Source organism: Sus scrofa, chromosome 16 (assembly GCF_054392235.1).
Source record: "Sus scrofa isolate SSC_HxYL_T2T_F1_AM1 chromosome 16, Sscrofa_HxYL_maternal_Yorkshire_Landrace_v2.0, whole genome shotgun sequence".
NCBI lineage: Eukaryota > Metazoa > Chordata > Mammalia > Artiodactyla > Suidae > Sus > Sus scrofa.
This window is the reverse complement of record NC_139398.1, coordinates 76,458,842-76,483,633: the sequence shown is the minus strand read 5'-3', so window position 1 is coordinate 76,483,633 and position 24,792 is coordinate 76,458,842. Positions and strand designations below refer to the sequence as shown.

The 24,792-nt window shown below is 40.9% G+C and overlaps 1 protein-coding gene and 1 long non-coding RNA gene across 8 annotated transcripts in view; both read right to left on the bottom strand.

The window, feature by feature from the left end:
* Window positions 1-1,451: 1,451 nt before the first annotated feature.
* On the bottom strand, window positions 1,452-16,713 carry LOC146395664 (uncharacterized). Of its 2 annotated transcripts, none has more exons than XR_014830954.1 (3): window positions 16,570-16,713; window positions 6,292-6,412; window positions 1,452-3,891 (listed from the first exon to the last, which is right to left on the bottom strand). It is a non-coding gene; the product is annotated as an uncharacterized LOC146395664 (long non-coding RNA). The 2 variants fall into 2 exon arrangements; XR_014830955.1 differs by having other exon boundaries at window positions 2,161-2,860.
* Window positions 16,714-22,126: 5,413 nt separating this feature from the next.
* Window positions 22,127-24,792, bottom strand: part of RNF145 (ring finger protein 145) — a 62,968-nt gene continuing 60,302 nt past the window's right edge. For all 6 annotated transcript variants that reach the window (XM_085001874.1, XM_085001873.1, XM_085001876.1 and 3 more), the window contains one exon: window positions 22,127-23,740. In XM_085001874.1, coding sequence (XP_084858000.1) covers window positions 23,357-23,740 — 384 coding nt within the window. In that variant the 3' untranslated portion in view covers window positions 22,127-23,356. The remainder of the gene's footprint in view (window positions 23,741-24,792) is intronic.

Genomic DNA, 24,792 nt, shown 5'->3' with positions numbered 1-24,792 from the left:
ACTTTTGGAGGAGGAACACTTTGTGGATTACAAATGTGTACACGATGCCCTGGGATCATTTCCGAGATGCCAATACCATGCTCTTTCTAATTAGGATCGTGGTTAACAAATGTTCACTTTAGAGCCATTTCTTTTTTTTTTTTTTTAAGATTTCAAATTTTATTTATTTTTTCCCCCACTGTACAGCATGGGGACCAAGTTACACATACATGTATACATCATTTTTCCTCCCATTGTTGTGTTGCAAAGTAAGTATCTAGACATAGTTCTCAGGGCTACACAGCAGGATCTCATTGTAAATTCATTCCAAGAGCAACAGTTTGCATCCATTAACCCCAAGCTCCCAATCCCTCCCACTCCCTCCCCTCCCCCTGGGCCACCACAAGTCTATTCTCCAAGTCCATGATTTTCTTTTCTGTGGAAAGGTTCATTTGTGCCCTATATTAGATTCCAGATATAAGTGATATCGTATTGTATTTGTCTTTCTCTTTCTGACGTACTTCACTCAGTATGAGAATCTCTAGCTCCATCCATGTTGCTGCAAATGGTATTATTTCATTCTTTTTGATGGCTGAGTAGTATTCCACTGTGTATATATACCACCTCTTCCTGATCCAATCTTCTGTCGATGGGTGTTTGGGTTGTTTTCATGTCTTGGCTGTTGTGAAGAGTGCTGCAATGAACATGAGGGTGCATGTGTCTTTTTTTTTTTTTTTGTCTTTTTGCCTTTTCTAGGGCCACTCCCGCAGCATATGAAGATTCCCAGGCTAGGGATCTAATCGGAGCATAGCCACCAGCCCACGCCAGAGCCACAGCAATGCAGGATCCAAGTGGCATCTTCGATCTACACCACAGCTCACAGCAACACCAGATCCTTAACCCACTGAGCAAGGCCAGGGATCAAACCCGCAATCTCATGGTTCCTAGTCGGATTCGTTAACCACTGTGCCACGATGGGAACTCCAGCATGTGTCTTTTTTAAGGACAGTTTTGCCTGGATATATGCCCAAGAATGGGACTGCTGGGTTATATGGTAGTTCTATGTATAGATTTCTAAGGTACCTCCATACTGTTCTCCATAGCGGCTGTACCAGCTTACATTCCCACCAACAGTGCAGGAGGGTTCCCTTTCCTCTATACCCCCTCCAACACTTGTTGTTTGTGGACTTATTAACGATGGCCATTCTGACTGGTGTGAGGTAGGTGGTATTTCATGGTACTTTTGATTTTCCTTTCTCTAATAATCGGGGAAGTTGAGCATTTTTTCATGTGCTTTTTGGCTATCTGTATATCTTCCTTGGAGAAATGTCTGTTCAGGTCTTTTGCCCATTTTTCAATTGGGTTGTTGGCTTTTTTGCTGTTGAGTTGTGTAAGTTGATTGTATATTCTAGAGATTAAGCCCTTTTCAGTTGCATCGTTTGAAACTATTTTCTCCCATTCTGTAAGTTGTCTTTTTGTTTTCTTCTTGGTTTCCTTTGCTGTGCAAAAGCTTGTCAGTTTGGTTAGGTCCCATTGGTTTATTTTTGTTTTTATTTCTATTGCTTTGGGGAACTGACCTGAGAAAAAATTCATGAGGTTGATGTCAGAGAATGTTTTGCCTCTGTTCTCTTCCAGGAGTTTGATGGTGTCTTGTCTTACATTAAGTCTTTCAGCCATTTTGAGTTTATTTTTGTGCATGGTGTGAGGGTGTGTTCTAGTTTCATTGACTTGCATGCAGCTGTCCAGTTTTCCCAGCAATTTTTGCTGAATAGACTTTTTTTCCCATTTTATGTTCTTGCCTCCTTTGTCAAAGATTAGTTGACTGTAGGTGTCTGGGTTTATTTCTGGGTTCTCTATTCTGTTCCATTGGTCTCTATGTCTGTTTTGGTACCAGTACCACACTGTTTTGATGACTGTGGCTTTGTAATATTGCTTGAAGTGTGGAAGAGTTATGCCTCCTGCTTGATTTTTGTTCCTCGGGATTGCTTTGGCAATTCTGGGTCTTTTCTGGTTCCATATAAATTTTTGGATTATTTGTTCTAGTTCTGTGAAAAATGTCATGGGTAATTTTATAGGGATTACATTGAATCTGTAGATTGCTTTGGGTAGTATGGCCATTTTTCCAATATTAATTTTTCCAATCCAGGAACATGGAATATCTTTCCATTTCTTTACATCTTCTTTAATTTCCTTGATTAATGTTTTATAGTTCTCAGCATATAAATCTTTTACCTCCTAGGTCAGGTGTATTCCCAGGTATTTGGTTTTTTGGGGATGCAATTTTTAGAGGTATTTTATTTCTGTATTCCTCTTCTAATATTTCACTGTATAGCCATTTCTTAAACAATATATATGTAGCTATATGCATGTCTCTGTACGTACATTACAGGTGACCCTTGCACAATAGGGGCTTTAGGGGTGACGACCCTGCACAGCAGATAATAAGAGTACTCTAATCTCTGCCTTGAAAACAAAGGCACTGCTAAATGATTCATCTAAGCACATGAAGGAGAAACAGTTTATGTAGAATCAGGACTCAAACTGGTTCTTTTCATTGCACATAGTGTGATCTCTAATCACACACAAATTTTCTCCAGACTCAAACATCCATACAATGAGGAGTTCTCTTGTGGCACAGCAGGTTAAAGATCTGGCCTTGTCACAGCAGTGGCTCAGGTGGCTGCTGTGGGGGCAGGTTTGATCCCTGACCAGGGAACTTCCACATGCCCTAGACTTGGCCAAAAAAAAAATATCTGGGAGTTCCTGCTGTGGCGCAGTAGGATGGGCGGCATCTTGGGAGCACTGGAACACAGGTTCAAACCTCTGCCCAGAACAGTAGGTTAAGGATCTGGCATTGCTGCAGCTGCAGCTTAGGTGGCAACTACAGTGGGGCGGCCAAAAAAGAAGAAAAAAAATATGTGAAATGAAAATACAGGTACTATATTTGTTGAAAAAAAAATCCTCACATAAGTGGACCCCTTCAGTTCAAACCTATGTTGTTCAAAGGTCAACTATCTATAAAAAAAATGTATAAATCATATTGTTAATTTGATAATTTATTCATTAAATATTTGTTGAGCAACTTGAGTATGAAAGGCACAGTTGCAGACAATAATAGAGAGAGAAGGTCTCTATTCTCAGGGAGGCTATAGCTTTGCAGGGAGACTGACAGTAAAATGTAAGCCCTCCCCAAAAAAGGTAATTTCAGATTACAATAAAGAGGACAAAACCCAGGGTAATGCACAATAGAGGGCGGCATTGGGGATGAGGGCCTTGAGCCAGGTTTGTCCAAACAGGTCCCTCTGAGGCCAACATCTGAGAGCTAGAGAGGCAGAAGCGTTCTGTATAAAGATTTGAAGCAAATGCCTTTCAGGGAGAGAAAAATAACAAGTTCAGAGCTCAGAAGTGTCTGGAGAAGATGAGAGTGACTTGGGAGGGTGGGAGAGACTTGCAAGCTGACATCGAACATCTGAAGGGTTTGCTCTGGAGGAACTCAAGGCAGGGGAGTGAGGATGAGCAGGTGAAAGCCGAGGGAGCCAGAATGCTGCTCAAGGAAGGGCTGGATTTGCCACCAACAGATCTTAAAGGAGATGGAGTGGACTCTGAGGTGAGGCTCCTGGAGGGGAGCCTCTTTCACAGTCATCCTTTGTACCATGCGAAAGCCACAGGAAGTCATTCTGCATCCCTTTTTTTTTGGAATGTCTCCTGGACAAGCACATGAACTGCAGGAACTTTAGCTCTAAGACATCATCTATTTCAGTAAAATGGTTCTTTGCCTTGTACTACAGAGCGTACGGTATTCATTTGAAGGGTTAGAACCAACAAAGGAAACAAAATGAGGAAGAGGTGCCCAGCCTTGAGGAGTGGTTTTGGGTAGGCATGCTATTTATGAATTGACATCACCAGTTCCCCCTGGTAAAAAGTAAGACTTAGGTTAAACCTCAGAATATTTTTTTAGAGGTCTTTTTCACAGACATATACTGGGAAACTCATTTCATACTGAACTGACTGAATAAAATACATTTATAGCCTATAACTATATACACTTACAGCTTTTTTATAAATATGAACTCTAATTTGTTGTTTAGTTCATATCTGTCTGAGTGGAACATTTAAGGAGAGGCAAAACTTTTTTTAAAAAAGGTTAATTTAGAAAATATCATAGTGTAAACAAATTGTACCACTTTTTGTTTTAAAACAAGACTCCTGATGCAAAGCTGAAGCCACTCAAGAATACTGTGCTTCTCTAAAGAAAGCTGAGATTTTCAAAAGAACATGTGTGAACTGTCCATGATTAATAAAGATTCCCTTTGAGTCTGAAGGGAAAAAAAACTTTTTTTCCTCATATTAAGAATTAAACACAAATGTTTGCACCTGTTTTACTTCCAATCATCAAAAATGGGAAATAACAAATGTCCATAAACAAATGAATGGATAAACTAATAGTGGTGTATTTAAAAATAAAAATATTAGTCAGAAAAATTCATATGTCAAAGATGAATCTCAAATCAATTATCAAATATCAAAGAAACCAGAGAAAAAGAATAAACATTTTATAATTCTAATAATATAAATTCTAGAAAATGCAAAGGTATCTATTGCAAGGGAGAGTAAATCAGGGGTTATTTGGAGGGCTGCAAAGGGCAGGGAGAGAGATTACACAAAGACATGAGGTAAAGATACAGTGACAGATACAGTCATTACCTTGCCTATAACGATGCTTCACTGATACACATATATGTCAAAACATCCCCTACTACACTTTAAAGATGTGCAGTTTATTACCTATAAAGTATACCTTGATAAAGCTTTTAAAAACACCTAAGGAGTTCTTGCTATGGCTCAGCAGGTTAAGAATCTGACTGCAGCAGCTCATGTCACTGCAGAGGCGTGGGTTCTATCCCTAACTCAATACAGTGGGTTAAAGGATCTGGCATAGATCCTTACAGTTGTGGTTTGGATGCAATTACTGGCCTGGGAACTTTAATGTGCCGCGAATTCAGCCATAAAAAAATATATATATATCTATATAAACATAAAATTAAAAAAAAACTGGAGATTTAAAAACATCTCTATGTCCCACTCTTTCTTGGGAAATAGGTTTGTATTAACTCACAGACACCTCATCAAGAGGTACATGAAGAGTCAGCACAGCCCTGTGACTGGAGGAGATTGTCACTCGAATAAGGTTAGTGAACACACTTTTTTTTTTTTTTTTTTTGTCCATTTCTCCTTCCTAAAAAAAGAGCCTCTAATTGTCTTGGAGGGGAATTATCTCTTCTCTATTGTGACAACCTTGATTTAAAAACAACCCTGAACAAAGGGTGGTCACATCATGACCTAAGATGAGTCCAGGGTACCCTCTTCTCTGCAGTGGCATAAGGTGTAGTGGAAGGACAAGGCAAAACTGATGCCCCCTAGTGGTTATTTTAAGGCAGGCTTATCATTTCTGTGTAGAAGGGTTGGGCATGCCAGTCTGGTTGAGGGCAGGACGGGGGTGGTGGGCAACTTTAAACTACTTTTACATAGCATTTTGAAAAGACCCAAGAAATCTCAAGTGTCCAGACTAAGAATTGGGGTGAAGGATAGTTTATTTTATTTTATTTTATTTTTGTCTTTTTGCCATTTCTTGGGCCGCTCCTTGGGCATATGGAGGTTCCCAGGCTAGGGGTCCAATGGGAGCTGTAGCCGCTGGCCTACGCCAGAGCCACAGCAACGTGGGATCCGAGCTGCGTCTGTGACCTACACCACAGCTCACGGCAACGCCGGATCCTTAACCCACTGAGCAAGGGCAGGGATCAAACCTGAAACCTCATGGTTCCTATTCGGATTCCTTAACCACTGAGCCACGACGGGAACTCCGAAGGACAGTTTAAAGTTCCCCCAACTGACACTGTCGGTTATCACCTGGTACCTAAATCCCCAGTGTCAAGAAGTTTTCTGACCCTTCCTAGCCTTATTCTGTGGCTGGTTTTATTTATTCCATGAGCCACCTTTTATTTATACCATAAATACCCTTTTGGTTTCTGTTGCCTGCACGACAAAAGTCTGATAGATGAGGACCCAGGCACCAGATGGGATGAAGGGCTCTTTAAAGCCTCTTTTGATGCTGTGGTCCTAAGCTAAGCACAAATATAATGAGGCCTCTCTTATAGGAATCAGTAGTTATAGATGTGCTGGGAAGATGATACATAGTTCAGTATCTCCGACACGGTGGCTCTAGACACTTTAAAACAATGAAATAAAGCATAATTTGCAGACCAAGGATATACTGGGGATATCATTCCAGAAAAGGGTTCAAAGGACACTTACCAGTGATCCTCAAAATCTTGGAGGAAGATTCTGCCAGAAAACCGTCATCTATTAAGACTGATGTCAACACATAATAAAACAATGGGGTGAATATCGGTAGGGGCAGGGAGGGGGCAGGAATCTGTAAACATCAAGAGAATAATGGAATCATAAACATGCATCAGCAACAGGAACAAATGAGGTGAGAAGGAACCTGAAGAATTCTCTAGCAAATCTTAATAAGGTCTCTCACCAGAAAATCATCATGCTTTGTATTTGATTTTCATTCATATATTTAGTCTATTTCATGAAGTCTTTACTATCGACTCACCTTGGTTTGACTCTCAGCCTAGTTACAGTGGTGAACACTGAGTAAAGAAAAAAAAATAAGAGTTCTCACTCTGAATTAGGGTGGGTGGGTGTAAGAGCATTATAGAATTTGGCATACAAAAAAAATTTCCATTGATTCAAAATCAGTCTTCTTATAAAAACTTCTGGAAAGTTCTCGCTCTAGATAGTTTTTTCCTTTGTTTGTTTGTTTTGTTTTGTTTTACAGGTAGGAACAGTGTTTTGTGCTAGAGAAAAAGCACGCGATCTTGTTGAACACAGAAAATGACTTCTCAGCTTTTGGCTTCTAATGGCAAATTCAATCCACCTCACCAAGAAAAGAAAATTAAGAAAAAAGGAATTTTTATAGTGCGGGAAATAATTGATGTATTGACCGCTATGGATTTCCTGGTTTATTTACCTGGTGATGGTTTTCCTTAATGGCGACTCTGGCATTAAGAAAACAAAACAGTAGTCCCGTCGTGGCTCAGCGGAAAGGAATTTGACTAGCATCCATGAGGACACAAGTTCCTCACTGGCCTCACTCAGCGGGTTAAGGATCCAGCGTTGCTGTGAGTTGTGACATATGCAGGTTGCAGATGTGGTTCAAATCCCACGTTGCTGTGGCTGTGCTGAGGGCCAGCAATTACAGCTCTGATTTGACCCCTTGCCTGGAAATCTCCATACGCTATGGGTGTGGCCCTAAAAAGACAAACAAAACAAAACAAAACATATCTGGGAGCTCCCATTGTGGTGCAACAGAAATGAATCCAGCTAGTATCCATGATGATGCAGGTTCAATTGCTGGCCTCGCTCAGTGGGTCTGGGATCCGGCATAGCTGTGAGCTGCAGTATAGGTTGCAGAAGCAGCTGGGATCCAGCATTGCTGTGGCTGTAGCACAGGCCAGCAGCTGTAGCTTCTATTGGACCCCTAGCCTGGGAACTTCCATATGCCTCAGTGCAGCCATAAAAAGAAAAAAGAGAGAGAAAGAAAAAAAACAAAACACATCTGATAGAAGTTCTTTGCCTTCTCCCTTTTAAATTATTTAGTAACACTGGGTAGCTAAGAAATTGTCTCTGCTCCTCCAAAACCCCCTATGCTAATTGTGGCCAGAAAAGTAGTCATTATAACAGATTCTACAAAGCAGGAAGGGGCTACGCTAATGTTAGGGAGTAAAGAGTGCAATTAGGTGGCTCAGCCTTTGACGTCTTCACTCTGAATCTCTGTGAAGGATAAAGAAAAAAAAAAAAAAAAAAAAAAAAACCTCTGCGCCAAAATTGAAGGGGACCAGTTTTCTGATTGTGTCCTGGGGGATTTGGATAAAGCTCAAGCAATTTGAAGCATACCCTCAGGTTGTACTCAGCAGAATTGCTGACCTCTGCCACTTCCTATCTATCATAAGCCTTTATCAGGAGAAGATGCCAAGTCACAAGCCATTTGGTGGCATATAATTGCTTCGACATTGACAGCAGAGGGGTATATATCATCTCCTCTGCTAAAGAGGGAATGAGTGTTTTAAATGGAAGAAGACTGAATATAAAAGCAAATTTAAATAAACACCAAAGGGAAGCTAAGCCAATACTAAACTGAAAGGAATACCAAAATAAAATGACAGCTCACATATAGGTGGAAGAGAACAATTAATAATGTATGATTTCTAATGGCCCTCTTTCTGATCTATTAGAAATATTGAAGAATCAAAAATGAAAAGAAGAAAGAAAGGAAGGGAGAAGGAAAGCAAATATATAACTTAGAACAGCTTATGAAAGCATGGAACTGATTTTAGATGGTATGTGGAGCACTGTGGATGGTTTGATAGATACAGAATTAAATAGCAGTAAACTGCATAGAGAGAACTGTCTTATCTTCTAAGTCTCAATTTGTTTACATCCATCAAAAGGAACATCTCAGGGTTAGTCTTTCTTCATCTTTTCTTTAACACCTCCCAATCTCCCTTTGAAGAGGAAAAACAGAGCCGGCCATAGGCTCTGAGCCTTTGGCAGACAACAGCATCCAGCTCATATTTAACTACATTATGTTGTTTTTATTGCATTTATTTTTGTGGTTACCTTCTATTTATGGCAAGTGAACTGGTTTCCATTTGTGATCAACCTATACATTTTTTTCCTTCATTTACATTAAAAAAAAAAAAACAGCATCAACTTAAAGACAAAAGCCAGATAAAGTAGAGTACTGGGTGAAGAGATGAAGAAAACCAGTAGTGGGTCTAAGGTTGGTTGAGTAAAATCTTTAAGAAGCACTGAAGTGATTTCAGTGTAAAAAAAAAAAAAAATTTTTTTAAATCATAGACTGTCAGAGTTACAGGCTGCTGGGGCCTCGTTTTACATGAGGCCCAGAAACAGGGCAGGAACCGCCAAAGATATGACAGTACAGCCTGTAATGGCAGAGACAAGATTTAGTCTAAGTTTACTACCTCCTCCTCCTGTGCTGTACCATTCTCTTTAACTTGTAGGCATCTCAAAAGCTCCATGTGTTAGAATTAGCTAAATGTGTCCAGTCCACAAGGACGTCAAAGCAAGCAGGCAGCCACAAAGGAATTTATATTCTTTACGGACCTGGAGAAAACTTGGGCAACTTGCAAAACCACAGTGACATCTAGTGGTGATTTTTGATAATGCAAGCCTTGTTTTAATTTGGTCATTAAAAAGCAAGCACTGTTTTGCAAGTTATTCCACATTGGAGGTTTGTCTACTTTCTCATAAATAGGGTTGATTTTCAATGAAAATATCACCCAGGTAAAGCTATGCTTTCTTTAATGCATCATACCAAGAGGCACACGGTGATTATTTGTTCCATCTTTGGTGATAACTTTGACAACTTAAACTATTTCAGTTAAGTTTACCTATTGTAAAGTTACTGTCTCTTCCTTTCCAATTAATACATGATTTATGAGGCAATATTTTGAGGCTCTGTAAATATCTTTTTCCTCTTCCAACATTCATCCGCTGGTTTTAGTATTCATTGATGATTCTTGCCTGAATCAGTTACTACTTATGAAGGCTGCAAAATAATAACTTCATAATTCTGTTATTCCTTCCTATATTTGTATTAGTTAAATTCTCACTTAAGGAAGATATTTCCATAGTCTCTTATTTATTTGTGTTTGTATTTTTTTCTTCGTCTGAACTCATAATTTTTTACGTCTATCATCTATACCATAGATTATATGTATAGATAGCCAATATGGCTACCTTATTGGACAAAGCAGACAAAAAAAAATTTCTTCAGGTTTCCAACCGTGTCCTCTCTTAATTCTGGGTCTTTGCCCTTATTGTCCCCTCTCATTCAAAGACCTCTTCCTAATAGGTTGTAGATTATGAAAGTACCCATAAGTATATTTATATATGCATTATGTGGTACATATTATATACATTAGATATATTGTTGATTATATGTTCATGTATATGTTATAATGTGTACTATACCTATCTATAATCTGTTGCTATTGTTATTTCTCTTCAAAAAAACAAAAAAATAAAAAATAAAAGTCAAAAAACATGAAGAAGAAAAAACATGAAGAACTGTTCCAGATTAAGGAGTTATGACAACTCAATGCAATGCTTAATCCTGGATTAAGTTCTGTGAGGGGTGTGGGGGAAGGACTTGGAAGCAGCTAGAAAAGACATCATTGGGATACTAGATGAAATCTGAATAATCCAGTGAATCACCTCGTGTGGATTAAATAATGATACTGTACTGGTTTTGTTTCCTGTCTTAATTATTTTACTGTGATTATGTGAAAAAAATGAGGTCATGAGGTCACGAAGGGGCTGATACTCTAAAATATTTAGGAATAAAGCAGAGTTGTCTGCAGCTTATTTTCAAGTGGTTTAAAAAATAATAATATGTGTGTGTTGAGAAAGAGAATGATAAGCATTTGTGGCAAAATGTGAACAACTGGTTGAATATGGGTGAAGGATACACAGAGATTCTTTGTACTATTCTAGCAAATTTTTCTGTAAGTTTAAATTATAAATCAAAATAATAATGACAAAAAAGGTAAAATAAGATTCTAAGGAACTTTTTATGTCTTATTTATTATAAAAAAAAGAGCAAAATAAATGCATAAACTTGCACCTAGAGGCTTGAGAATTTCAAAGTCTCAGCTCCTAAGCTTCTTTCCACTGCTGCTTACAGTTTGAGATAAAGCCTTGCTCTTTTCATGAGGGAATTATCTTGCTAGTCAAGGAAATCTATTATAAATTACTAGTTTAAATTCCCTAGATGTCTGACGAATTCCTCAAAGGCACACGTATTTTATAAAAGCTCACACACTTAATATCAGCATGTACAAAAAACTTTTATCCCGGTTGGATTCTGGTATTGAACCCAACCAACCAACGAGCTGTGATTACCCTTAATTGGGAAGAGAAGAAGTTGGCTTTAAAAAAAAATGCTCTGAAATATCGTTCTCTCCACCTGAAGAGGAACAGAAAATGAATGCGGGTGAAGATGCAGGCATAGAGATGGACTCACTGGGTTTGGGGGGAAGTTGATGTGAACACTGTATAGAGAGAAAAATAAAAAAAAAATAATCTCAGGCTTTGTAACTCAATAGCCATGGGTCAGAATCACAGTTCTAGACCTTACTAGCGTGTGGCATGAGGTCTATCTATTTAACTGCTATGAACCTCAGTTTCCTCACCTGGAGCACTGGGGCTGTTTTTAATGGATATTCCATGCCTGGAACTATAAAATGAATGTACTCTAGGTCCTGAGCCAAGCCTGGTGGATAATGGATAATGTCTGACGGCTGGGGCATCCTCATCTCGTCCCTGAACTGTCACAGCCTCTTATCAGATATTAAGGATCTACTCTGGTCCCCCTTGCAATCCATTTTCCACACAACAGTAGCATGAGCTTCCCAAATGGTGAATCTTCAGCTCAAAGTCCAAATGTCTGAAAGTGGAGGATCAGCCCCTCGGTGACCTCGTGACCACATCCCTGAGTATCTCTCCAGCCTCTCTCAGAATGCCCCTTCCCCACCCTCCTTCTTTCATCTCCTGCACTCTCTAAGCTCTAGTGCCGTCCAACAGACTTTATACAACGATGGACATGTGCCATCTCTGCAACATGGTAGCCACGAGCCACACATGGCTATTGAGTGCTTGAAATGTAGCTAATGTGACTGAGGAGCTGAATTTTTAATTTTTGAAATTTAATTTAAACTTAAAAACCCACACGTGGTTAAATTAAAGGGCTACCATACTGGACAGAGAAGGCACACAAACCTTGCCTAGGTTTCCAACCGGCTATGTCCTCTCTTGCCTCCGGGTCTTTTCCCTGCTCTTCCCTCTCATAAGAAGACCTTCTCTTCATCCTTTGTCTCAGCCTGTACGTCACTTGTTAGATGCTTTAACAGAATACGTTGTGTATCAATTCCGCCACTGACAAACTTTGAACCAACAAATTTTCATTGGTACATAAGGTTATATTTCAGAGAAGGAACACATTACTTTTCTTTTTTTTTATGTCTTTTTAGGACCATACCAGTGGCATATGGAAGTTCCCAGGCTAAGGATCAAATTGGAGCTGTAGCCGCCAGCCTATGCTACAGCCACAGCAACGCAGGATCTGAGCCACATCTGCGACATACACCACAGCTCATGGCAATGCTGGATCCTTAACCCACTGAGCAAGGCCAGGGATCGAACCCGCATCCTCATGGATACTATTAGGGTTCTTAACCTGCTGAGCCAGGACGGGACCTCCAAGAACCCATTATTTATGTCCTTTGCTTTCAACAGATGATGTACAAAGTATTTTTCTCTTTGCCCTTGGCTTTTCATTAATCAAGTGGATGGAGGGCGTGCCACAGGCCATGATTCAACCCATCAGTGGTTTTTTTTGTGTTTGTTCGTTTGGCCTTCACAACATGTTTTAAATAGTGCCCACATTTTAAATGGAAGAGACGTCACTAAAAACCTGGATTCCTGGATGAATGCTCAGGAAAGATGAGAACATTAGGCCCCACTGGGCCCACCTTCACTTCTGCTCAGTAAAAATCCACTAGACTCAGTCCAACAGGGTAGTCTCTAGTCACATGTGGATATTTACATTAAAATTAATAAAAAGTAAATGAGATTGAAAGTTCGACTCCTCAACCCCACAAGCCACACTTCAAAGGCTCAAGCCCCTTGTGGTTAAAGGCTACCCTACTGGACCTTCTGAAATATCATTCTCCCCACCTGAAGAGGAACACAAAATGAATGCCGGAGAGGATGCAGGCATAGAGATTGACGATGTTCTATTGAGCCACCTTAGCTAGAGGGTGGTCGGGGGGGCTGCCTCTGACAGTGGGAGAAAGAGCTCTTCAGCCCTCCGGGGTCCCCAGCCTGCCCACTTCGCTTCATCCCTTTATATCACCCCGTGACCCCTGCAGGCATCTGAACGCAAGAACCTGGACTACCATGTTCTTGGGGCTTCTGCTTAGTTTTGCAATGTTTTGGAAAACACCACTAACCTTATCCGGCCACGAAAGTTTAAAAGGCCTAAAAGCTGCAAGTGATCTGAGAAAATGAATATGAAAGCAGCGATGATAAACCTGGATCTGTGTGTCTGTGTCTGCCTGTATGTCTGTCTGTGTGTCTGTGTGTGTGTGTGATCAGTGCTTCCTTGGAAGAAACTATTCAAGCAGGAAGCAAATTATAGTTGGAAAGTGCTGTGCATATGTGATCAATATTATCAAAAGGTGAGCAAAAGCACTTGTCAAAATGGAATAATTCCACGGAGTTCCCATTGTGGCTCAGCATTAACAAACCCAACCAGTATCCATGAGGACACGGCTTTGACCACTGGCCTGCTCAGTGGGTTAAGGATCCGGCCTTGTTGTGAGCTATGGTGCAGATCACAGACCCCAGCTCCAATCTGGTGTTGCTGTGGCTGTGGCTGTGGCATTCATAGGCCAGCAGCTGCAACTCTGATTCGACCTGGGAAGCTTCATATGCAGTGGGTGCAGCCCTAAAAATTAAAAAAAAAAATAAATTAGAAAGGAATAATGTCTGAGTATGTGACCTGCAGGGGTCACAGGTAACAGGTGGTGGCCGTGGTAGAGCCTGGTGAAGTAGTTCGAGGGAGAGTAGATGCCGTTTAAAGGGGCAGGAGCCCCTAAACTCCTGGCTTATATTACAAGTAGGAATGGGCTTAGACTTTCTGATTTTTCCCAGAGAAGCCAGGAACCTGAATTCTTTATGTGAAATCAGATTTTCAGATGTTAGCTCAAAAGTTTTGGAAACACTGTTCAAGCAAAACAAAGCAGGTTTGCCAGTCAGATTTCATCCTCAGGTACCAGTTTCCCAAGTCTGAGTCCACAGGTTGATGACAGCAGCAGAGAGCCACTCACCAGGCTGAGTCAAGAGAAGACTGGATATTGAAGGATTTACAGTGGGGAGAACGATGCTTGGTTGCCAAGATCCCAGGCTTATCAAGATCTATCTACAGGGCATTCAAGTGACAGGGCACCAGAGAGCACGGATGTCTCGCACACTCTAATTCCCAGACTTTGGGGCACACAGGGATCCCTTAGGGAGCTTTTCAAAATCCTGATGCCCAGGTTTCACCTCAGGCTAACTGAATGTCTAGGGGAACCCCAGAGAATTCCAATGTGCCGCAAAGTTTGAGAACAACCTCACTAAGAGATGCTCTGTGATTCTGAGAACCTGTCTCCACAGTGTGGATAGAGCCAGTCTTTGGAGGTAAAACATGCCTCAATATGTCACAGAGAAGGCGAGAAGGATATTTGGACTTTAAATATTGGAGGTTTTCTCACATTTGGTGGAAAGTGAACCAGGAACAACAAGATTAAACCCCTCCTCAGCCACTTTGGACTTAGGAACAACAGACTTCACACATGGCCACAGGTAGGTAGAGAAGTTGGACCCCACCACACATCAAGGAACACATCACACTTCATTGTTCCTATTTACCGGTGCATCTGCGGAATGGACTGTGAAAGCTCCATGAGGGCAGCGACTCTCCCTGGCATTGAGCCCATGTCTGGTGCCTGGAAGTTACTACAAACCTGTGATTCGATGCCCTGGGGACAGAGGGAAGGCAGGAAGTTGGGGATGGGGAGGATGTGGGATAGGACACTGGTTGAAGCTGTATCTTTCCAATGTCTTACATAGAACTGAGAGAACATCCGTTGTCCACATCAAAGGACAGATGTGGCATTTCACGGATATCATCTGTGGCAGCTACTGAACAAATGAAACTGGCAAAGTATCCAGCACAGAGCAGTGTCCAGGAAGGAGTCCCTGAGATGTCTTTCCTACCACCTCCCCTGATTTTAAGGATAAGAACGAAAGATTCTGAGAAGCAGGTGTCTGTGGACAGGCACACCCCATCATGTAATCATTCAGCGGACCCTGAAGTCAGACTGCCTGGGTCCAAATCTTTAGCACTTGGGACTTTGAGCAGGTCACTAGGTTACTCTGTGCTTCAGTTTCCTCATCTAGAAAATGGGGATGACGATACCTACGTCAACAGATGGGTGCAAGGAGTTAAGGAGCTTTTTCGTGTGTAAAGGGACTAAAAGAGAACCTGGCATGGGGCAAGGGTGAGACAGTATTCTGTTGAAGAAGATGAGAGAAAAGAGGATGGAGTGCTCCTTTGGGATAAACGGGGCAGACGTTTGGAAAACATGGTCCATGAGCTCAGTTAACTAGAAAGCAGGTTCACAAGGCCTTAGGGTCAAAGGCTAAGGGTAAAGGGAGGGGATTCCATCCCCTAGTTCTCAGACCCTATCTCTCTCTCTCTACAGACCTGGGAGCAGTCACTGAAAGGATTAAGTGATTCCATGAAATGACGGCACATGCGCTGGCCCCTCAGCCCTCACCCTGAGCGGGGCGGTGCGTGGGGGCCCCACCAAGTCCATGTCCTCTGTGTCCGTGGTGTGTTGTTAATTGTGCCTCCATATTGAGCTCAAAAGGCATCACCCAGCCCCTGAGTCCACTGAACTCCCTTCATCTCTGTCTCCAGAGTCTAATGTGACACAGATGCACATCCATTTGACAAAGTGAAATGTTAGTCTCTGTTTGCATTTGTGACCTAAGAAGAATCTGCTCCAAGTTTCAAAGTATTCTTTTTCTAACTAGTTAATACAGCTTTCTGTCTCCTTTTTAAACAAAAATATTTCCTAAAAGTTGGGTTTTTTTTCAGAAGTTCGTGTTGTGGCTCTGTGGGTTAAGAGTGCAACTAGTATCCATGAGGATGTAGGTTCGATCCCTGGCCTCTCTCAGTGGGTTAAAGATCCAGGGTTGCTGCAAGCTGTGGTGCAGGTCATAGATATGGCTCAGATCCCACATTCCTGTGGCTGTGGTGTAGGCTGGCAGCTGCAGCTCAACTCAACCCCTAGCCAAGAACGTCCATATGCCTGCCATGGGTGTGGCCCTAAAAAGAAAAAAAAAAAAGAAGCTGGGTTTTTTCCTTCCTCCCCAGTAACTAAGGGTCGTTTGGTTGCTGCTTTCCACTTGAGGCACAAATGCATTTCTTAGGTACCATTTCTTCAATATTGCAGAAATGACAAAAACCTAAACCTCTAACATACCATCAATGGCAATGACATGAAGGCAGCTGTGGACCTGGGAGGTACAGACTGAAAGCTTTACATGTTCTCATGATACCAAGTAGCTCGGCTAATTGGCTTTCTTCCCTTGGCAACATACACATACAGGGCCTTTCAGATGTCAATCCTCCGCTGTCAGCAACACCAACATGCAGAAGCTCCCATCTTTCAAGCTCACTGCTGTTTGAGGAGCTCAAAACATGTGGTTTTTACAAATGTAAAAAAAAAAAATGTGCTTCAGTTTTTTCAAGGAGAAGGAAGCGTTTCAGGGTCATTTAGAGAAGGCTTTGGAAAAGAATAATTAAACAACTAGAAAGAAGACAGGGATTTATAATGTTTCCATCTATCCCTCACATGTTGTTCTTCAGAGTGATGCAATACTTACCTTGCGAAGAAAGCAGTTTTGTATTTGAAAATCTTCTAAAGCAAGACTTGACTCCTCAGTCTCAAAACTTCCCATCTGTCCCCACAAACAGTGATCACAAGGTCCGCACAATTCGTGGCTCTAACCACACAGGTAGCGTTTTCCTGATAAATAAAATATAAAAGGATATTTTATAGCCAGCAGTTCCAACTGGAATTCAGGAGATCCAAGCACCTCTCCCAGCTTTGCCATCCACTATGTGGCCTCCAACAAGTAGAATAATGTGCTCTCTTGTAAAAGAGAATAAACAATCCAGATCCCTGCAGGCTAGTTTACCTCCAAAAATTCTATGGTTCTTTAATTTTGTGTGCTTGTGGGAAAGAACCTGACAGTGTTTTACCTTCAAATATAAATAGTTTCAGACATTTCTGGGTGATCAATCAACCAACACGGTTGGTAGCCCAGGTCAGATCTCACACATGCACTTGTGCTAATGGGCTGGCCAGGCTTTGCTGCTTCACTGCAGAAGCGCTGTAGGCTGTTACATCTGCTGCAATCCTTAACCACAAATGTTCCTCAAGAAAAATGTCTTCATGTCTATTTCTTGTCTAAGAATCTTCTTCCATAAAAGCAGTAGTTCTATCTCCTACTGAAATGAAGGGGTTCTCACACATCTTCTCACCAAAACAGCAGGCGTATTTGCTCCAGAGCAAAAGTTCTCAACTTTTCATGGGATCAGAATCATCTTCAACATTTGTAAAAAGGAAAATGCTCATTCTCCATCCCAAACCTACCCAATCAGAATCTACAGGATTGGGCCCAGGCACCTGTATTTTTCACAAGCTTCCCACCTGCTTCCCATGCCCAACAAAGATGGAGAAACACTATAACAATTTCATGTTAACAACATTGCAAAATTCAAATGTAGATCCAAATTGAAAATACATTCAGATGAAGCATTAGTCAGTAATTCTTTTTTTAACTAACGTAATTAAAGAGAAAATGAAAATATACAGATTCTACACTTTCACAAATGAACACTAGATTCATCCACATTGCATCTGATTCTCTGATAATTTTCACTTTCATCAATACAGAGTATTTGCACTATACAATTATTAAATGAGAACACTAACTTGCCCAGTAATGACAGCATCTCTCGTGAACAGAGGGCTTTGATGACTACAATCTAATTTTCCAGAGCAGGTAGTTGTGGGGAGGGTACCTGGGATGGAATCAAAAGCCCACTCAACCCACCTCCACTCCTGGCAACTGCTACCAGGCAGGAAGGAGTAATCTCAGGTGGCCAGCTTTCCCATTTTCCCAAGGAAGATAGAAATTAAGTTTGTATGTATAGTCTTGCAATTTTTAAATGGTTGGCAATTAATTCAAATGCGTTTTAAAACATCATCTAAAACTGTACCATTGAAGTTCAACAAAATAAAGCAAATTTCATCACCCCAGATTTCAACTGAATGTCCCAAGTGCATAAGCTCTCTTCTGAAATTCTGAATACTGAACCTGAATTCAGTTAGATAATCAAAAATTATCTCACAGAAATTGCTTCTAGCTGGCATGTAATATGCTTTCTGCCTGGAGAATAGAATTCTCTACCATTTTTGAACTAAGGGGTGTACAAGGAGCCATATATAAAGTTCTGGTGTTCACTCAGTAGGTAAGGAGAGAGCTCCTCCTCTGTGCCAGGCAGGGGTCAACCCAACCATAGTTAAGTTTAATATCTGGTAGAGCACATAAAAAAATACACGAAGCTCATCACTCCCTCAGTGGTCAAGATGAAAAATACAGAAGGGCAAAATCTTAAGAGCAAAATAATGGCTCAAAGATTATTTTTTCAGATGAGGCTGAAGCCCAGAAAAACAAAGGCTGGCCAAGGATTACGCAGCTTGAAAGGGAGTAAAAATGATAGCTCATGGAGTTCCCTGGTGGCACAGTTGGTTAAGGACCTGGCATTGTCACGGTCACTGCTGTGATGTGGGTTTGATCCCTACCTGGGAACTTCCACGTTGTCGCAGGTGGCAAAAAAGAAAAAGAAAAAGAAAAAGAAAAGGAAAGAAAGAAAAAGATAGTCCAGAGTGTCTGCCTTTACTCAAGGATCCTCTGGCTACCTATTTCCCTAAATCCAAGTGGACTGATACAAGATCATGAAAAGAAATTAACTGGCTTGATGCCAATCAGAAAGACGACTTCAGTTTGCAAGTTGTCGTTTGGAAAATAATACTCCACCTAGAATTGACTCAGAATTCTTCTACATTCATGGAAATTATCATTTCTAGGTCATCAGAAGCCATTCTCTCTTACCTTGGAACATATATAAAACAACAGCAAAGAAAGGAGTTGCTTATATATATTAAGACTAGAAATGAAAATTAAGGGTCAAACAGCAAAAGTTCATAAACAATAGGTTAGGAAAAGAACACCAGGGCCAATGTTAGGGAGAGCAAGGAAGATGCCTGGGACACAGTGTGGTTAACAGGAGGGTTTGCTGCCTTCACTGGAAATGTCTCACCTTTTATCCTCAACCACCCTGCAATCAAATGTCCAATCCACTGGAGGAAAGTATTTTTCTGAGTGGCCACAATCACTTGTTCTATAAGCTGTTTCTGGTGTTTTTGACTGTTTCCTAAACAAGTTCTGCCTACAAATACAAATATACTATCCTCTCCCTTCAAAGATGGGAGAAACAGGTGTGCCTTAACTGATGAATTACAAAATTGTTTGGAATGCATTTGAATTTCAGAAGCCAAATGAAAGTAAGTGAACTTTAAAAGGAGAAGTGAAAGAGACTTCTGGGTTGGGTGGGTGTGCTTGAGGTTGGGGGAGATTCTGCTATCACCAAATATAAAAATGACTTGGGAGATTAATTCCAAAACTGAGATTATGGGTGATTTTTGTTCTTTTTAAATCCTTTACTTTCAAAATAATAAGTAGTGTTGAAAAAAGGAGGAAAAGATATTTTTCAAAATCATACAGCATTTAAAAAAATTAATCAGGGAGTTCCCGTCATGGCTCAGCAGATATGAATCTGACTAACATCCATGAGGATGAGGGTTCGATCCCTGACCTTGCTAAGTGGGTTAAGGATCCAGGGCTGCTGTGAGCTGTAGTGTAGGTCGCAGAAGCGGCTTGGATCTGATGTTGCTGTGGCTGTGGTGTAGGCCAGCAGCTACAGCTCCGATGTGACCCCTAGCCTGGGAACCTCCATATGCCACCGGGGCAGCCCTAAAGACAAAAAAATAAATAAACAAATAAAAATCTTATTAATTTCTGGCTTCAATTTGCCATGATTCTAAAATTGGAGAAATTCTATTCTAATGAAAACTAGAGTGGAAGTAACTAGAACACAAGACTTCTAAGGTGGTTTTTTTTTTGTTGTTGTTTTTTCTTTCTTCAAAATTGGCACATAATTTAGTAATACCTAAATCTCGGTAAGGCTCTTGTCCCATCACTATAGCCATAGAAAAAAGCCCTTCCCATTTAAATTTGAAAACTACAAAATTTCTCCTTCTCCATAACCAATTAAATTTACAACTTGTCAAAATCTTCTGGGAAAGCAGAGTGTTTCTGACGTAAAAGTCTCATGAAAACACAGCACATTCTTAAAATACAGAAGCCCTAATGAGGGGTTTCAGGAAGACTCATGTTCAGCTGCGTTTGAAAATCAGACCTCTAGAGCCATGCTGTGCAAATAGCATATTTTAGACCATTAGGACAATAGTTTTACATGACAAAAACAAAAAGCAACGCAAAGTGTAAATATATGTTGCCAACTGGTATGACAGTTTTAACTGTTTAATTCCAACTTCGATGTCAAAGTTCATAAGGTGATAAAGTTTTTAAGACAAAACTGGTCATGAGTGAAAATACATATTCACCATATGAAAAACAGTGGAAATCATTAAGCAGACAGGGCCCATGGGGATGTGATATTTTCTCAATTATTTGATCAATGTCATAGAAGGGAAAATGACTCTAACGGTCTGGTTTTCTCTTCAATAGTACAAATTAGATGGTTAAACTTTCATGTCCTCTTCTTGAGTCAAAAGTCTGGCAGTGATTTGAAGACTATTTAAAAAAAAAGAAAAAAAAAAAAAAAACAAGAAAAAAAAACACCGGAAAACAGAAACTTGAAATACAGATAGCACTATATAATGCTACCGTCCTAGCATATTAGAACAAAGAACAAATGAAGTCAGAAGTTCTCAACACGTGTGTGTGTGTGTGTGTGTGTGTGTGTGTGTGTGTGTGTGTGTGTGTATTTTGTTTTAGGGCCACACCTGCAGCATATGGAAGTTCCTAGGCTAGAGGTCGAATCAGAGCTCTAGGCTGCCGGCCTACACCATAGCAACAGCAACATCAGATCCTTAACACACTGAGCGAGGCCAGGGATCAAACCCACATCCTCATGGATCCTAGTCAGATTCGTTTCTGTTGAGCCACCACAGGGGCTCAACAGGTATATTTTGAATCATTCACAGGTGCGCTCCCAAATTTTGGATAATGTTTAAATAAAAAATTAAGTGTTACTTCAGCTGAGGTATGGCAGTCTTTGGCACAGCTGGTGCGTTCTTTCCAGGCCCGCAAGGAAGCCTGAACTCCTGCACCCTTTTGTGCGGGTAGGGCCACGGTTCCAGCCATGGGGTGAGGAGCAGAAGGAACATGGGTCCATCGCTGGGAGGAGCATGTAATTGCTAACAGACAGCATTCCAAAGGCCTTACATTTGCTGTGATCATCAGGAAGGTTCAAGACAGGCTGGCTGCACCAGATACAGCACTGCCACCAACTCACCAAAATACACATGGGCTGTGTTAAGTGACATAAACCTTTGTTTTGAAGTACATGAAATCTTGAGGGGTTTTGTTACTACAACATAATATTGCTCACCTGATTGAAACAAAAGGAGACACACTGATAAGGTGCTATTTGTCCACCAGCCTGCTGAGCTGAGAGGCTCATGTGACTTGGTAAATGGAGCTGGGGTCTCTGCTATCAGGAGGTTAAAAGGTGTAATATAAAATTGATGCCAAAGAAATCCCTATTTGTATGAAAACATCTGAGTACTTTTCCTGAGGTCTACATAAGAGAGTCCCTTGGTGCTAAAAATGACCAAGTTCACTGTGCCGTAATTTCAACTTTATCTGCAATTTTATTTCTTCAAACAGGGTACCAAAAAGTTTAATATCTGGATTTGCACCTTTACACAAGGCTGAAAATCAGTTTTAAATCTGAGATCGTGGCTAGATCTTTGGACAACAGCCTGACTACCCCTAGAGGGAGCCATCTGCTCTGTTTTCTGACTCAACAGGATCACCAGGTCTGAAGCAGGGTTCAGAAATAATTAAAAAAAAAAAAAAAAAAAAACTCCCCAGATGCTTCTGCTGCAGAGCTGGGTTTGTTACCACTGGTGTACAAGATTTCAAAGGACTGATCCTTTTCAATCAAAAAGTTCTGCCATCTGCAGGACATTTTAAAGATATGAGAAGCCTAGTGGGATAAATAAAACCTCCTTAGAATTTCAACACAGCACTTTACAATGATAGTCATCACAGGAATAAAATACAGTTATCTTCAAATTTAAATTTATTAAGACATTCAGCTATGTCTGTCAGTCTACATCCAAATTTGCTACTAAAAATAAAATAAAGTCACATCCCACATTAGGAATACCGAGTCTGAAAAACACTTTTTGAGCCAAGCCTATTGTATAAATAAATGACTAGTTTCTTTTCATATCAAAATTCCCATAAAAAATTACATTCCCCCTCCCCAGTTCTACCTGTAGCCATGATGAATGTAAAAATTTAAATATGACACATCCTTGTCAAAGAAAAGGTGCAAAGTCTATTAACAGCTTTAAAAGTGGCATTTGCAAAGTGTGATCATACAGTTATGTACTCATTCCCAAAGTGCAAATATTGCCATAATTTAACACTGTTTTGATTCAGTTGCAAGAATTAAACATTACACAGGATTGAAAAGTACACTTAGGGCCTTCCTCAGTGCCCTAAAGCCCTTCCCACTTTGGTCTCCTACACTAAGGAAGATTCCAAAGTGTTCATCAGAGTTTTAGTTTACTTCACACGGCCAACACAGTATACAATGTATTAACAAAAGTTTCATATACATCAAAATATTGAAGACTCCATCATAAAGCTCAAGAGTCAGATTACATGAATGCACCCGCAAGGCCCAAGTGCCCACCCACCCCCTCCCCCAAAGCACATACGAAGTATGAGCGTGCTTCAATCTTTGAATATGATCAATGCTTTTACATCTTTGATTTCATTTCAGTGCTGTACAAATAACCACCTGGCTGAGTTCCAATTAACTGAGGGAAAGGGGGTGGAGAAAAGGGCTGGTCACTACTCATACTTTGTAAAAAAGCGTTCCTGTCCCATAGAAAGTGAGAGGTCAGTTTCACTTCTGCCTGCTTCCTCCATGCTCTGGCTCAAGCTCCTCATCCTTCTTTCTTTAGCCCCTTTTAGACACTCAAATCTGATTTTGTTTATCCCGCACAAATCAGGGGCAGTTTCTGAAGTTGCTAAGGTTGAATTTCCTTGGCAAACCTCTACCAAACATCAGCATAGGATGTATAAACACTTTGATTAGCACACGTAGCAAAATTTCTTCCACAATGTCAAAGGGATGAAAGCAGGAGGTCTCCACTGAGAGAACTTCTTGGATTAGATCCTTGGAATGTCAAATCTCCTATCTATCACCTCATACATTCATTCCTCAAATCTGAGCACGAATGCCATTGTGAGCTAATGTCTCCAGAGAAGCAAAGCATCACTCCTGCTCCTTTTCTTCCAGACTGCCCTCAACAGGATGCGCTTCATCTTTTGCACTAAGAGGATTTTCCCTGGGATCACAAGCCCCTTCCTGGCCGTCTAATCTTCTGGCAACGCACTCTTCATTGTCCTTAGAGTCTTCTTGCACCCTTGTGTCCTCAGAACGCTCTTGGCTTGGGGGTTCAGTACCTTCCTCAGGCACATTTTGCTCTGCTCCAGCAGGAGGCTGTGGAACTGGCTCAGACCCTAAGCCTGGCAGCTGCGAGGAGTTTTTGAGGTGGCAGTGGCACAGAGGGCAGGTCTCCTGGACATACAGCCATTTTTTGAGACAGCCTGCATGGAAGAAATGACTGCAAGGTGTGATCACTGCAGATTTCATGTCCTACAAGGGGGGAAAAAGACACCTCATAAACGTCTATTATAAAACCTCTGCTACATTCAAATTCTACTTCCAACACTTCTTTGCCATAAATGCTCCAGAGAAAATATGTAACACAAATCTTAGAATAAGACCTATTTTATACTTCAGTAATAATCTTCTTGCCATCAGAGACACCTTTACACAAATAATGCAAGAACCACTGGCTAAGCAATTTTTTAAAAGAAATAAAAACCAAAAATGAGGAAGGAAGGAGCTTCTTAACTGGGTTCTGCCTCAGTGTGAAACACAAGGCTTACACAACTGTGGCAGTATGATTACCAGGTCTCCATCAGCACAGTGCAAGTGTAATTACAATCTCAGAAAATGTGATGAAGACAGGACTTTTTCCACAGTTTTGCTTCAACACAGCTCAACAGATTATTCCATGATGAGATCATCGGCAAGGAGACAAATCAGCCACATACACCAGGGTATTGGCAAGGAAGTGGCAATTTCGTTAGGGAGAATGTACATCCCAGTTTTCACGATATGGCATAAACCAGTGTTTCTCAACTTGCATCAGAACCACCCGGAGTGCTTGCTAACCATGCATGTTCTGGGGCCACCCCAGACCTACTGATCTGGCTTTCTGAAGATGGCATTCACAAGTCCATAGGTACGGCAAGCCACCCATGTGACTTTATCACACACTCAAGTTTAATAACCACTGAAATAAGAAGTGGTATACTTTGCATTAATAGCACTTGCATAAAATATATTTGGGGAGGGAGGACTGAGGACATGAAGTTTAAAGTGTAAGAACATACATTTGGTAGATCAACCATTAATTTTGTTTAAAGTCCTAGAACAAGGAGTTGTGGCTATAGCAGAAATTCCTTGCCAAGAACTGGTAACACCTGGGAGTCAACTTTTAAGCAGAAAGCCATCCAAGGAAAAGCAGCCAGCTGGGAAGTTAAGCAACTTGACTTTAATTTTCTGTGTGGTATCAGCAGGTAGTTCAGACACCTCAAAAAAAGTGATGTGACAACAGGAAATACAAAAAGAGGCCTCTC